The following is a 13,526-nucleotide window of genomic DNA, read 5'->3' on the forward strand; positions in this document are numbered from 1 at the left end:
AATACTCATCAAGGCAAGTAGACCGTTTCGTACACCAGGCTGATACTGATGTCAGTCTTTCCCTTCCTGCTACCACAGCCCAATATCCCTGCCATAGCGCTCCAGGGTCACCACCAGACTATAACTGGCGTCTTCTCCTCCATTTGGTCAATCTTAACCCCCACTTACACTGACACGCTTTGAAGTACCATTTTTATCCTCAACTCCCCAAATCCTTTCAAAAGCTTTTTATTGCCTATAACATACTTCCTAAACAACAGCCAGTAAGGAAATCCATCATAGCCTTACCTAGTGCTTCTGGATCTGTAACTACTTGCATTTTGTCAGCCAGGCAGAGATTGAGTAGACTGCAGACACTCCCTGGATGTGCTCTGTAGCTGGCACTTTATCAAGGAAATTAATACTCACTTTCAGTTTCAAGAAAAACACATAGCCCTAAGGAAATCACAACTTCTTGTCTCCAAAATTCAAAACCAAATTTGTAATATATTCAAGCCCCTTCCAGATAACTCAACCAAATCTCCAGTTAATCCTGGTTTTTTTTATTTCTGGCCACCTACTATCAGGCTCATATATCTCATATATATGTATCTTCAGAATTTTGTCCATTAAGCTCACATTAATATAGGGAAAAGGGAATAAACACATCGCTTTCATCAAATAATGCAAATATTCATTTGAAAAGTTTACTGAAAACTTTTATTGTAATCAAAAAGTGACATAACAGGGTTGTAATGAATTCAGCAAATCATTCTGCTGATATTTTAGAACTGGTATCAGCTTTTGCCAGGCAATTAAAAAAATTCAAATGTGAAAATTTCACAGTACAGTAAACTCCACCCCAACTAATTAATGGTGGTTAAAAATAATAGGCCCTAGCAAAACCTCTCATGTTACATGGTCACAACTCACAATTCTGTACAAAAGTTCGTGTTATAAAGCTCTGATGTAAAAATCAAATAATCAAGCAGCAATATTTTAAGTGCAGCACAGGGTCTTCCATATCATTATTTACAAAGCTTGAATCTCTTTACATTATAACAAAATTTAATACAGATGACTTAGTAATTAAGTCAATTTTTAAAATCTGCCCTTCTACACAGTGACAGATTTCACTTTTTGGTCATCTTTCTCCTTCTCCTTTTCTTTATCTTTATTCTTCTTTGACTTCTTTTTCTTGTGTTTGTGTTTTTGGCTTTTTTCCAATTCTAACTCAGTGCCTGCATGCTTCTTATGCTTCTTATGTTTTTTATGTTTCTTGTGTTTTTTCTTTTCCTTCTTTTTCTTCTTCTTTTTGCTGTCCTGACTTTCGGCGGAGCTGGCACTGCTACTGTGGCTTCGGGTTTGGCTTCCAGAAGGGCTATGACTTCTACTAGGACTGACACTAGGACTGCTCTGACTCTGACTCCTGGTTATGCCAACCTGTGTGACTGCTGCTGTGTCTACATTCTCTTTTGCTTTCTCCATTACTTTTTCTTTCAGTTCCTTGGAATTCTTTCCTGAAGTGTCTTCCTCTTTTACAGACACATTGCTTTCACTGTCACTTTCATTATAGTCTGGTTCAAAAGCAGCTTCATCAGTTTCTCTAGTTAAGTCTGAGGAGAGTCTAGAGGAGTGACTTAACTGAGGTTTAGGCTTGACAGCATTCTTGTCAATCTGCGCAGTGACTGGCTCTTTTTCAATCTGTGGGTCGGGAGGGTTAAGTACATAAAGCAATTTATTGCCACTTGGCTCTTTATTGTTTCTTGCTTCTAATGTATGCTTCTCACGATCCTTACTGGGATTTTTATCCACAGATTTTGTCTCTTCATTTGAGCGCTTAGTATCGTAAGTGGTTTTGTTGTGGTCATGAGGTTTTTTGTCTCTTGAGGGACTAGAACTACTTTTTTTAGAATCTGTTCCTTTTTTAGGCAAATCTCTCTCTTCCCTTGGCTTAGTTTTCTGTCCAGATACAGAATCTTTACTTCGAGATGGAGAGTCTTTTCTTCTTGTCAACTCATTCCTTTCATCTCTACGTTTGGAACTTAAATAGTCCCTGTTGTCATAGTCAGTTTTTTTGTCTCTATTGGGAGTGAAGTCTTTATTTGAGGAACCTCGAATGGAATCATGTTTATCTGAAGTTCTAGTCTCTTTGGAAGATTGAGACAGACTTTTAAAAGTTCCTTGTTCATTCAGACGGTCCAAATTACTATCTTTCTCTGGCTGAGTACTAGTCTTCCTCTTTTCAGGGTTTTCCTTTTCCAATACTGAATGATCTCGATCTTTGGTTTTCCCTTTTTCATTAGATGCAGAGTTTTTTGAACTTTTGCTTTCATGCTGTAAAATTTCATGGCTCACTTCCTTGGTGAGTTTCTGAATTTTCTCTGATGGCTCACTTTCTTTTTCAGTATACTTGACAATATTTGATGGTTTAGTGCTAACATTTTTTATAATACTGGCAGGTTTTCCTACACTTGATATAGGTTGTGTGGATTTAACATCCTCCTCTTCAGATTCAAAGTCATCCTTATCCCATTTGGATTGAGGAACCTGAATCATAATAATAACATCTTCAGCAGGAGCTGTATTGTCATTATTATATTCTTCCATAGTTTTAATGACAGTTCGCTTTGTATCTGTTTTTTCTTCAGATTTCCGCACAGGGCTGCCTCCAGTTGAGCTCGTACTAGAAGAGAATTAAAATATTTTTAATTAACAAAGAATTTACTATTATTAACTGCTGATAAAGATAAATGCTAACTTAAATGTGATTAATGCCCTTTGAACTTTCAAAAGCCAATTATTCTGCTCTCAATTTGACTGCACAAAAACAAACGTGGTCCCCCCCCCCCACCCCGACCCGCTGCCCAAACCTACTTTTAACCTTTCCTTGACAACCCCTTTCTTTAAAAACAGAGCAAACCAGCCTATTCCACGTTAATGAAAGTATAGGCATGGATGAAGTTAAATTTCTCCCCCCACACCCATAATCAGATACCTGGTATAATCTACAAGGGTTGAGCTGGATCCTTCTGTTCCAGTTACTTTTCGTCTGACCTTCCCTTTGACTTTTTCTTGTTTAACTTTGCTAGATGTTGACTCCAATTTTTCAGAGGGTTCTTTTGTATTTGATACATTTTCTGTACTTCCTATTTTTTTACCAGTTTCTCTGTTAAGTTTTATTTTTTTGGCTGGAGCAGTTGATGAGATTTTGTCTTTTTCAGGGGTCCTATCCATCTTTTCAGTGTCAATTTCCATTTTGCGCTTGGGTGACAGTTTTGCTGTTTCAGTTACTTCTACTTTAGAGATTTTCAATGATGATGATTCAAAATCTTTATCTGCACTCTTTTCTTCAGTTTTTCTTTTTCTTTTTTCTCCCTTGTTATCAAGTGGCTTACTTTTCTCATTAGGCTTCTTGGCCTTTTCTTCCTTATTAGTTTGCTTTTCCAATTTAACATCTTTGGAATAGTCCTTCTTCACTTTTTCCTCTTTGACTGGTTTTGTCTCTTGGTGTTCTTTCGTTGACTTAGAGTGAGCTTTTCTGGGGGTACCAATGGTCTTATCATCTTTTTGAGATGAGGACGATGATTTAGCACTGTCAGTCTTTGGAGTCTCCTCTTTGGCTTTTTTAAGTGGAGGTTCAGATCGAGGAGATTTTTCACGCTCGCTATCTACTTTTTCTTGGGGTCCTTTAGCAGGCTTTACAGCATTTTCTTTTTTGGATGCAGCAGATCCATCATTTTTCCGCTTGGTCTTGTCACCTTTTGCTTTTGGTTTATCTTTTTCTCTCTTGTCCCTTTCGGACACTGATTTGAAAGTGATGGATTCTGCATCCATAGGTTCATCTCTAACAGGTGTAGCATCATCTCTACTTGGGAGAACAAACAATGAGTCCGTTTTATTTTCTTCACCACTTGTAGGTTCTCTTGATTTCCTAGAGGTTTCTAGTAACTCTGGATTCAGAAAGCTTTCACTTTCTTCCCCCTTTCTTCTTTTTCTATGTTTCTTATGTTTATTTCCTTTACCATCTCCTGGCGCATTTTCACCTTCCTTTTCCTTTGACTTTGCATTATCCTTCTGATTATGACTGTCTCTTGTTGAAAGCTTTTCTGGATAGTTGCCACCTATGTTTCGACTTCTATGACTCTGTCCACCAGAATAATCTTCCCTCCGGCCTCTTGTGAAGGGAGAATTCCTGTTATTAAGTGGTAAAAATCTCTCTGGAGAGAAGTTCTCTCTATTTGCTGACAGTCTAGGCTGTGCTCCAGCAGCATAACCTTTATAATATTTTTCATACCACTCTCTATATTCTCTCTCCCATTCTCGGTAACGTTCTTTTTCAAATGGGTCTCTAAAGTCAACACCCCTCCAACAAGCTTTCACATCATAAGGTGGCGGAACTTCTCTGTATCTATTAAAATATTCACGTTCTGCTTCTCCTTGAGGTACAGTTCGTTTATTGGGAGATTGTCCCCTAAAAGCTTGAGGCGATCTTGACCGTGAATGGTATCGTCTATAGGGGGGTGACCGTGACCTAGAGCGATGATACCCATGAGATCTAGACCGTGAACGGTAATTTCGACTCTTGCCTCTGCCTCTTCTGGGGTACGGTGGTGATCGTGAATAGGAACGAGAGTGTGAACGGCTAAATGATCGAGAATAAGAACGTGAACGCGTTGACCCAGATCTTGATTTAGAGTAAGTGTATGAACTTCTTGAATATGATGAACCACTATAGGGAGACTTCGACCTAAAAACAAAAACAAAACAATAGTTGACAGTTGAGAAATAATATACAAAATAAAACACTCTCAGATTCTAGCATGTTCTCCTCACAATTTCATCTTTCTTTATATAAAGTTTCATCACAGATGAATAAAGAGGCACAGTGACCTCTTTTGGAATGGAATAAAGTACACAAAGATCAGAGCAATCATTTGTTTCAAAATAAAAGTGAAATCTTAACATCGAAGTGAAGTGCATTAATGTACTGTGAGTTATATGAGCTAATTATTAACATTAAACAAAATGCCAATTAAATTTAGATTTTACTTCCTATCTGATTTACAAGTAATTTTTGCGCTATATATTGGCCAATAGTCTAGCTTTCAAAGGAACCACATTTCAAGTGTAAGCTTAAAAAATAAGTCTTTTAAACAAACTTCCAGGGAATTTTTATAATTCACTTTATCTATTAATAAAGCAATTTGTACTCTACTACCACTTCATAATTACATAGGTTAATGTTCCAGCAAGAAGCTGTAGCCTTGCCTATAAAATAGGGTCCTCAGAAATGTTCTTTGGCTATTCCACTAATTCCTTCCTTCTATAAACATTTCCCAATTATTTCACACTATAAATAACTTCAAGGGACAAGGGCAATTTAATCCCCATAAACTGCTAGTTCTACACAATAGAATTTACATTGAGACATTATTTCAATAAACAGATATTGGGAAATAAGCTCCATTTCCATTTCTATAAACCTAGACCGAATCAGAGAAATTCCATTAAGTGCAATGTTATTTATATCCATAGCTAATCCCTGGATATTCAAAGTCCCATTTGTAATTCTGTTGTGAAGGCTTGCAAAACACTAACCTGGAAAATGAGCGCCTACGCTCCTTTTGAATCTTTTTGTATTCCATCAATTCCTTAGCAAAATCATTTGTAAACTCATCTAGCTTGGACTTTTTCTTTTCCCTAGTAAAATAAAGTTAAAGAGTGAAAGTTAACAAAAACCATTTAAGAAAACTAACAAGACAAATGTAATTAGATCATGAATGAAATGAATGAAATTGCCATTAGTTTTCCATTTTAAAACTATAAATAACTAGGAATCCCTGAGGAAGTTGCTTATATGACTTTGGTTTAATTTTTAGGTGATTTTTATTGTACTAACTGGAAACACTGGAAAATGTTTCCACAAATACCTATTTAATGTTACATCAGAAAATGAAAGTGTATAATAATTTCAAATTAAAATACTTACTCTTCTTTTAGTCGTCGTTGTTCTCTATAGAATTCTTCCCTGGACAAAGGTGGTGCTTGTGTTGTTGGGATGGCATTTGAATGAGCTGTCTGTACTCCCGATGACACCCAAGGTGTAGATAAATTGGCTGGAGCTGGAGGAAACCCTGGAGGAGGGACACTATACCCAGCAGGCGGTGGCTGGCCAGGAGGAAACTGAGGAGAAAACTGTGGTGGAGGAACACCTGGAGGGAGAGGAAGTGTATGGGGAGGTGGTGGATACAAAGGAGGGGGTGGGACAGGTACAAAAACTGGAGTTGCTGGCAGTGATGGGCCTTGAGTTCTCTGTGATCTTTCGCTGTGGTGCCGTCCACGGTTTATGCTCCTGGAGAAACAAATTCCAACATATTATTCCTTTAAACTAAAATACAAGTAAGCTTGTATTTTCTATCCGTAATTATTTTCAAACTTACAAACAATGGAATAGAAGCAATGGTTCAAGTAAGTATAGAAACACTGCTATCACATATATGTAAAAGTAATTCTACTTTTTTAGAAATAATATACAATTAAAATTATATAATAAATTACATACAACAAATATATGCATACACACATGTATGCATATTTATATTTATGTATTTATACATACATGCATATATTATGTATAATAAAATTAAAATATAAAAATATAATAAAGCTAATTTTTAAGTTTACTTAAGGATGAGATAATTAAAGTTTACAGGGCCTTCTCCACATGGAGATGCTTTTAAAACTTCTCTTTTGTAAAATTCAGATTTATTATCACTCCTCAATAAACAACTTAAAATCTCAATGTTTTCTCTCAAGAGAATAGGTTAAAAACAACAGTGCCGGTCAAGGTTTCTGAATTGTGACTCATTAGAGTAATAGTGGCTCCTCTGAAAGAGTACATTATTTCTGTTAAGCTAAAGATTGTTTAAATTATAGCCAGGGCCTCCCCGGTGGCGCAGCGGTTGAGCGCTGGGTTGCGAAGCTGCCCGCAGCCTCTGCCACGCCGGTTCGATCCCCGGCTGTTCCCTGGCCAACGGAGGAGGGTCCCACATGGCGCGCAGACCTCTCCTGCCGCCCGCTGCTCCCCTCAGCAGTGTCTTCGGTCCTTCTGCCTGCTCTGCTCCCTGCTCTGGCTCTGGTGAATTCTCTCACCCTCCCGCGCTTCTGACTGTACCCAGTGCATGTATAAACAAAAAACAAACAAACAAATAAATAAAAATAAGTAAAACATGCCTCTAAAAAAAAAAAAAAAAAAAGAAAAAAAAAAATAAATTATAGCCAACTGGCACTTTAACTGGCAGTTAGATTTTAAGCATCTTTTCAGAGAGCCTGAATTAGTGTATTTTATTAATATGTGATCGAGTAATGAAGAGGTGGCTAACAATTCTTAATTCTCAGCAATTCTCAATTGAGCATTAGAAAATAACCTTGATATTTCTGTATAGTTAATTTGGAGGCACCTCTACCCTCATGCAGAGTATGCCCAAGACAGTAAGACCTAAGGCTTACTTCTTAGACTGATATAGTTTGTGCCTGTCCAGGGCAAAAACCCCTAACAATCATCACCTTTGTCTCCTGGGAAAAAGGAGGAGGAGAAGATTGGGACCACTGAGTTTAGAAAATAAATAAATGCAATTCTTCATATTTGGGAGCTGGCTGGTTAACTTCCATCTTAAATTAAACTGACATCTTAAATTATTGTCTGAGACTTAATGATCTCTTTCTGCTCTCAAAGGGGTAAACATAGGCCAGCATTAACGCAGTGTGCCATAGGGAGAAATTAGTCATTCAGAAGAAATATTAAAGATGTAGCTTTAAAAACATTCAAAATACTAAGTGTAATCTATTCTTTTTTAGGTCTCTTAAGGATAACTATTGAGGACTTAAATGGGATAAGCATAAACCAATGATCTGTTCTCCCCTTGTCATTACTGTGCTTTAATTTGTGTTATATTTTTCAATGTGACATCAGATTACTGTTTTTCAAGATTTTTAGCAAGCCGACCTGTAGCAGCTCCTTTCTCCTCTTCTAATTTGCTGTGGTGGAGAAACCAGATATCCAAGCTTGTTGGAACTGTGTGGAAAGATAAAGTAATATTGAGTACAATACATGACCTTTCAGCATCTGGATTTTAAGACCTCCACTTTAATAGAAACATTTCTTACAGTTTGTTACAGAAAAAAATGATATAAAAGTATATATTACATAAATGTAACTACTTTTATGCTTAACTGTAGTGTAACAATAATTAAACCTCATCATAGAATATTTTCTGCAATACTGTATTTTAATTAGCATTCTCTAAGTTACTCTGTAAATTTATTGTTACAGAAAAAGAAATGAACCATTTTATCTGCTGGGCAGAAACTAACATGTATTCACTTTTACATGTGAGGTAGGTAGCACCATTCCAATTATACAGGTGTGGAAATGGAGTCTGAGAAATAAAACTACATATCTATTCCCCCAACATAACTAGTGAATGGGGGAACTGGGATTCAAATCCATATTCCCCTGTCTCTGAATCCATGTCTTTCATTTAACATACTTTTTCTAAGAAATCTGGTTTACTTTTCAAGCAAAAATCAAAATTTTAGAATACAAGCCAGTTTATATAAATATATAAGCACATTTAAATAGATTAAACAGAAATGACTACATAACTAGGAAAGTAAACATACTATACAGAAAATCAAAATTCTTTGTATTTCAGGGCAAAAAAATCACATTCCGTAGACTTTAAGATATAATACAAATGGATTAACTATTCAAAGTGAGAAATACTGTTTCATGAACTTTAATTTTGTTTGGTTTACTAAAAATCAAATTTTAAACATTGAATTAAGGCCAGGAAAAATTTTAGCCTATAAAGTGATTCCAAGTTTCAAGTAATTCTTATCTCTTCATTAACTGGTCCTGTCAAAATCACCATTTGTTGAGAATGAAAATAAAGAGTGGTAAGATTTTATATTTCAGTATTTTATGAATTCCTTGTTTTCTCAGGAAATAATTTTCCATAGTTTTGAATTTGACATTTACATTAAAAACTTTACCATGGCATATCAAAGAGTTTATGATTAAAATATTTATTAGTTTGTAATTTCCATTATCTAGCTTCAAAGTAATTCTCTGAAGATTAAATATATACTTACTGTTCCCAACCTGGTCGGCCACCACCTGGACGAGCAGTATTTATTCTGACTGGACCTTGGAAACATACACACAAAAATATAAGTAAACACGAAATTGACTGTTAAAATTATTTTCTAAAGGGAAAAAAAAGTTAAAACCAAATTGATTTTACTTACCAGTTGTGGGGATCAACTGTCCATGCAACAATGACTGTCCAAGCAAAGATGGAGTTCCAAGCACAGGCACCTGGTAACCCTTCAGGAAATAAAATGAGTAAAAAGTTAAAAAAAAAAAAAAAAAAAAAAAAGGTTGAAAGCAATTTTATTAAAGAAAAAATTCTACTGTAAAATACCTTCAAACCTAAAATCCAGTAAAACTTACCTTCTCTTCCATAAGAGCAGTAATTGCAATTGAAGAGGCTCCCTTTGGATGTTCTGATGCAAGGGCTGCAGCTGGCAGTATTTTATTATCAGAATCCCTAAAATAACACACAATTTACAATACATTAAAAAGTCATCAGAAATGGAGGATTAAGAATAACATCTTGTGGGCCTCCCTGGTGGCGCAAGGGGTTAAGATGCAACCTATGAAGTTATCCGCAGCCACTGCAGCACGAGTTCAATCGCTGGCCAGGGAGACCTCTCCTCACTTGCCAGATGCTTCCTTCAGCAGTATGTTTCAGTCATCTGCCTGTTCTGTTGCCCACTCTGTCTCCAGTGAATTCTCTCACCCCCCACACCTCTGGTCTGTACCCCAATTCTTGCATGCATAAATAAATAAATCTTTTTTTTTTTTTTTTTTTTTAAAAGAGTGCTGTTTGTGGTAGATATACCAGAAGTAAGTTCAGGTATAACAATGAAACTTTAAAAAAAAAAAAAAAAAAGTGTGGGACCAAAAAATACAGTATTTAACAGTAAATTCTACCACTTCTCATAGATAACCCAATGACTTCTATGTGCCTTATTCCCACCACTCATCAAATAAAAGGTCAGTAAGCTAGATCAGTGGGATTTCTTAAGATACAAGTAAAGATCATACTCTCAAAGTTTTGCTTCAGTATGTCTAGAACAGACCCTGACATCTATTTTTCAAATTTTTAAAGAATTTGAGTTTATGTGGTCAAAAGTCCCTTTCATTTCTGAAATGGCAGAATTTGGGTTTTTACTACTCTTACATAATTACACTCCAAAATAATTATTATCCCGGATTCTTTACTTCTCTTGATCTATCCTAACTTTCTTAGTTCTGCTCAAATCTACTCTTTCCTAGTACCACAATTTTGACAAATGAATTCTTCCCATGAACAACAGAGCTGTTATGGTATAACAGAGCCACATATAATAAAAATAGCTGGCAACTTAATAGTTTTTGAATTTGGAATGCTTAAAACCATTTGCCAAATGAATCACCTTCATTTCCCTGATCCTCCAAAAAGATTAAGCCATTTCTTACAAGCACTGTGGCCCACAACGATACATACTACAAGCCACTATACAATGGTCAAAGTGACAATAAAAATGACGTCAGTGACATCACTTGTTTCTTAACTGTGACAGACTCACCGGAAAGGTCCATCTGATTTTTCTGAATGGACTGATATGGAGACTGTTGCAGTTATGTCAGGTACAGGTGTTGGGGCAGAAGATGGATTTCCAGGCACAGAGGGGGCCAAGGAAGATTGATTGGAAGTTAATGAGGATATAGAGGGAGCTGGGTGAGTTGATGAAGATGTAACTGGGATCATAAGAGGGTCTTGTTGTCTTGATATTGGAGATCTCATCAGAGGCTGCAGGTTCCGCTGAATGAGTGGTCTTGGAGGTGGCACCGGGGGTGGTGGTGGGGGTAACTGTTTTCGTAGTCTTTTTGTATATCCAGTTTCATTTTTGAAATTGTTAACAGCCTACAGACACCGCACAGAAAAATGTAGTTTAGTCAAGGACAAATCAATTAAAATAAATTTAATTGATTGCCTATAAAAGTTTAATTGATTGCCTATAAAAAAATTTCCTATAAAAGCAATACAAAGATAGCTACCTGTCGTAAGAATTTATTGGCAATTAAAGCATCTGGAGAGACATCATTTTGATGACATGTTGGACATGTATGTTCATCTGATTCCAGAAGAGCTGTTCTTATACCTATGTGTAAAATTTTAAATATTAATAAAAACATATTAGGAACTCAAGTGTTTGGAAAATGAAAAGACATCTTACATCTGTTGAGTCACATTACTGCTTTCTAAGCACACATTACTGCTTTTCTAAGCACACGTTACTAAGATTGAAAAACGTAAAAGCAAAATTTTTTGCCCTCAAGAACTCTTTTGCTCTAACTTCTCTCTACCTTAAAAACACAAGTCATGAATATAATTGAAACATTTGACAGAAAAGCACTCTTTTCAAAATACTATTATTTAGGTAGTACCTAGAATATTATAAGGGAAAAAACAGAAATGAGATCATTTAGAAACTTTATATATAGCCTAATAGGGTTTTTAAAACATCAAAAGAAAAGGACATCATTTAAAAAAATAGAAGCATAATTCAAGCAAGGAAGTTATACATCTGTAACATAGTAAGTAAAAATAACACTATAGATTCATTATGCTTCATTGTAGTAAAAAACTCAGTAATAAATGGCTTGTAATAGCCAACACACACTCCAAAACAAATCTTTTTTTTTTTTTTTTTTTAATAGAGGCATGTTTTATTTATTTATTTGTTTGTTTGTTTGTTTTGTTTATACAAGCACTGGGTACAGTCAGAAGTGCGGGAGGGTGAGAGAATTCACCAGAGCCAGAGCGGGGAGCAGAGCAGGCAGAAGGACCGAAGTACACTGCTGAGGGGAGCAGCGGGCAGCAGGAGAGGTCTGCGCGCCATGTGGGACCCTCCTCCAGTGGCCGGGGTGCAGCCGGGGATCGAACCGGCGCCGCAGAGGCCGTGGGCAGCTTCAAAACCCAGCGCTCAACCGCTGCGCCACTGGGGAGGCCCTCCAAAACAAATCTTAAAATGGCCTCTTCCTGATTTTGGTCTTCAGCAAAGGGGCCCCAAAATAAAGATGTATATTCCAAAACAAACTTTAGAAATGAAAAAGGCAAACACAGGATTGAGCAGTGAAAATTTCAAATGACATCATTTTTACCTAGATAAGGGACAAATTTAGGAAAAGTGGCAGCAAAAAAAAAAAAAAAAAATCAAGTGTCAATGTAATTAAGCAGATTAGAAATTAAAGTGACATGTAACCATATGGCAAAGATTGGGTAATGTTTACAGGAAATAGTTCTCAACTAAGAATTTCAGAGTAAGTAGTTACATGCATGAAAAGGATTTTAGGTAGCATTTAATAATATTTTCAGATTATCTAAGGGTCAAAAGGTCTTAAAAATTCTGTGTCCCATTTCAAATGTATAGTAAACAAAAATTATTTTATAAAACCTCAGTCACTCTGATGATGCTACAAGAACTGGTCAATTCTAATATTTAAAGGAACAAAGAAACTGTTGTTTTAAAAAAGAAATTAACAGGGTCTCCCCTGGTGGCACAGCAGTTGAGCACTGGGTTGCGAAGCGGCCCGCAGCCTCTGCAGCGCTGGTTCAATCCCCGGCTGCTCCCCGCCCAACAGAGGAGGGTCCCACATGGCGCGCAGACCTCTCCTGCCGCCCGCTGCTCCCCTCAGCAGTGTGCTTTGTCATTCTGCCTGCTCTGCTCTCCGCTCTGGCTCTGGTGAATTCTCTCACCCTCCCGTGCTTCTAACTGTACCCAGTGCTTGTATAAATAAATAAAATAAATCTAAAAAAAAAAAAAAAAAAAAAGAAATTAACAAAAGAGCCCTTTGCTATTAAATGCATTAATCAACTTACTATCAACATTTCCTATTTTGTTGCAAAGAGTCTTTCAACCTAAAACAATTATTCTAAAACATACATCTTTGAAGTTTTCAACATTTCTTACATTCATCACAGTAACTGTTTCCACAGCAGGGAATGACAACAGCGTCAGTCATAATATCTTTGCATATGAGACACAATAATTCATCTGGGATAGGGTCATCTTCTTCTGAAGACGATGACGGTTCTTCTGGTAAGAAAGGCGGTTTTTCTTTTTTTCCAATTGCATACGCTTCTCTGTAAAAGAAAATGTTAGCATTTTAGCGTCATTAAGAAGGTAAAGTGTTTCCGAGATATTTACACGTTCTACAAACCATAATGGAAACCTATGAAACTCAGAATTCAGCACAAGCCCAATTAGTTTAGACAAGTGTAATAAAATAAGGGAGCAGGTTTTATGAATATTCTTCCTTAAGAAACAAAAAAGACGTAAAATAAAATTCCTAAACAAGCTTAACAAAAAGAAATACTATAAAAATGGCTAAGAGGATCTTCGAATTCGTAACTGTAAGAACTGAGGGCCAG

At 36.4% G+C, this 13,526-nt stretch overlaps 1 protein-coding gene across 2 annotated transcripts in view; it reads right to left on the reverse strand.

Moving 5' to 3' along the window:
- Positions 1 to 676: 676 nt before the first annotated feature.
- RBBP6 (RB binding protein 6, ubiquitin ligase) overlaps positions 677 to 13,526 on the reverse strand; it is a 31,318-nt gene continuing 18,468 nt past the window's right edge. Inside the window, exons 8-18 of one of the 2 annotated variants that reach the window (XM_037507404.1) lie at positions 13,066 to 13,238; positions 11,150 to 11,253; positions 10,678 to 11,015; positions 9,497 to 9,593; positions 9,292 to 9,370; positions 9,136 to 9,190; positions 7,988 to 8,056; positions 5,972 to 6,334; positions 5,581 to 5,682; positions 2,978 to 4,729; positions 677 to 2,665 (exon numbers count right to left, since the gene is read on the reverse strand). In XM_037507404.1, coding sequence (XP_037363301.1) covers positions 1,096 to 2,665; positions 2,978 to 4,729; positions 5,581 to 5,682; positions 5,972 to 6,334; positions 7,988 to 8,056; positions 9,136 to 9,190; positions 9,292 to 9,370; positions 9,497 to 9,593; positions 10,678 to 11,015; positions 11,150 to 11,253; positions 13,066 to 13,238 — 4,702 coding nt within the window. In that variant the 3' untranslated portion in view covers positions 677 to 1,095. The remainder of the gene's footprint in view (positions 2,666 to 2,977; positions 4,730 to 5,580; positions 5,683 to 5,971; positions 6,335 to 7,987; positions 8,057 to 9,135; positions 9,191 to 9,291; positions 9,371 to 9,496; positions 9,594 to 10,677; positions 11,016 to 11,149; positions 11,254 to 13,065; positions 13,239 to 13,526) is intronic. The other variant, XM_037507405.1, reaches the window with a different exon arrangement.

This window comes from Talpa occidentalis, unplaced genomic scaffold (assembly GCF_014898055.3).
Source record: "Talpa occidentalis isolate TD23 unplaced genomic scaffold, MPIMG_talOcc4v2.1 talOcc4.12, whole genome shotgun sequence".
NCBI classification, from domain to species: Eukaryota; Metazoa; Chordata; class Mammalia; order Eulipotyphla; family Talpidae; genus Talpa; species Talpa occidentalis.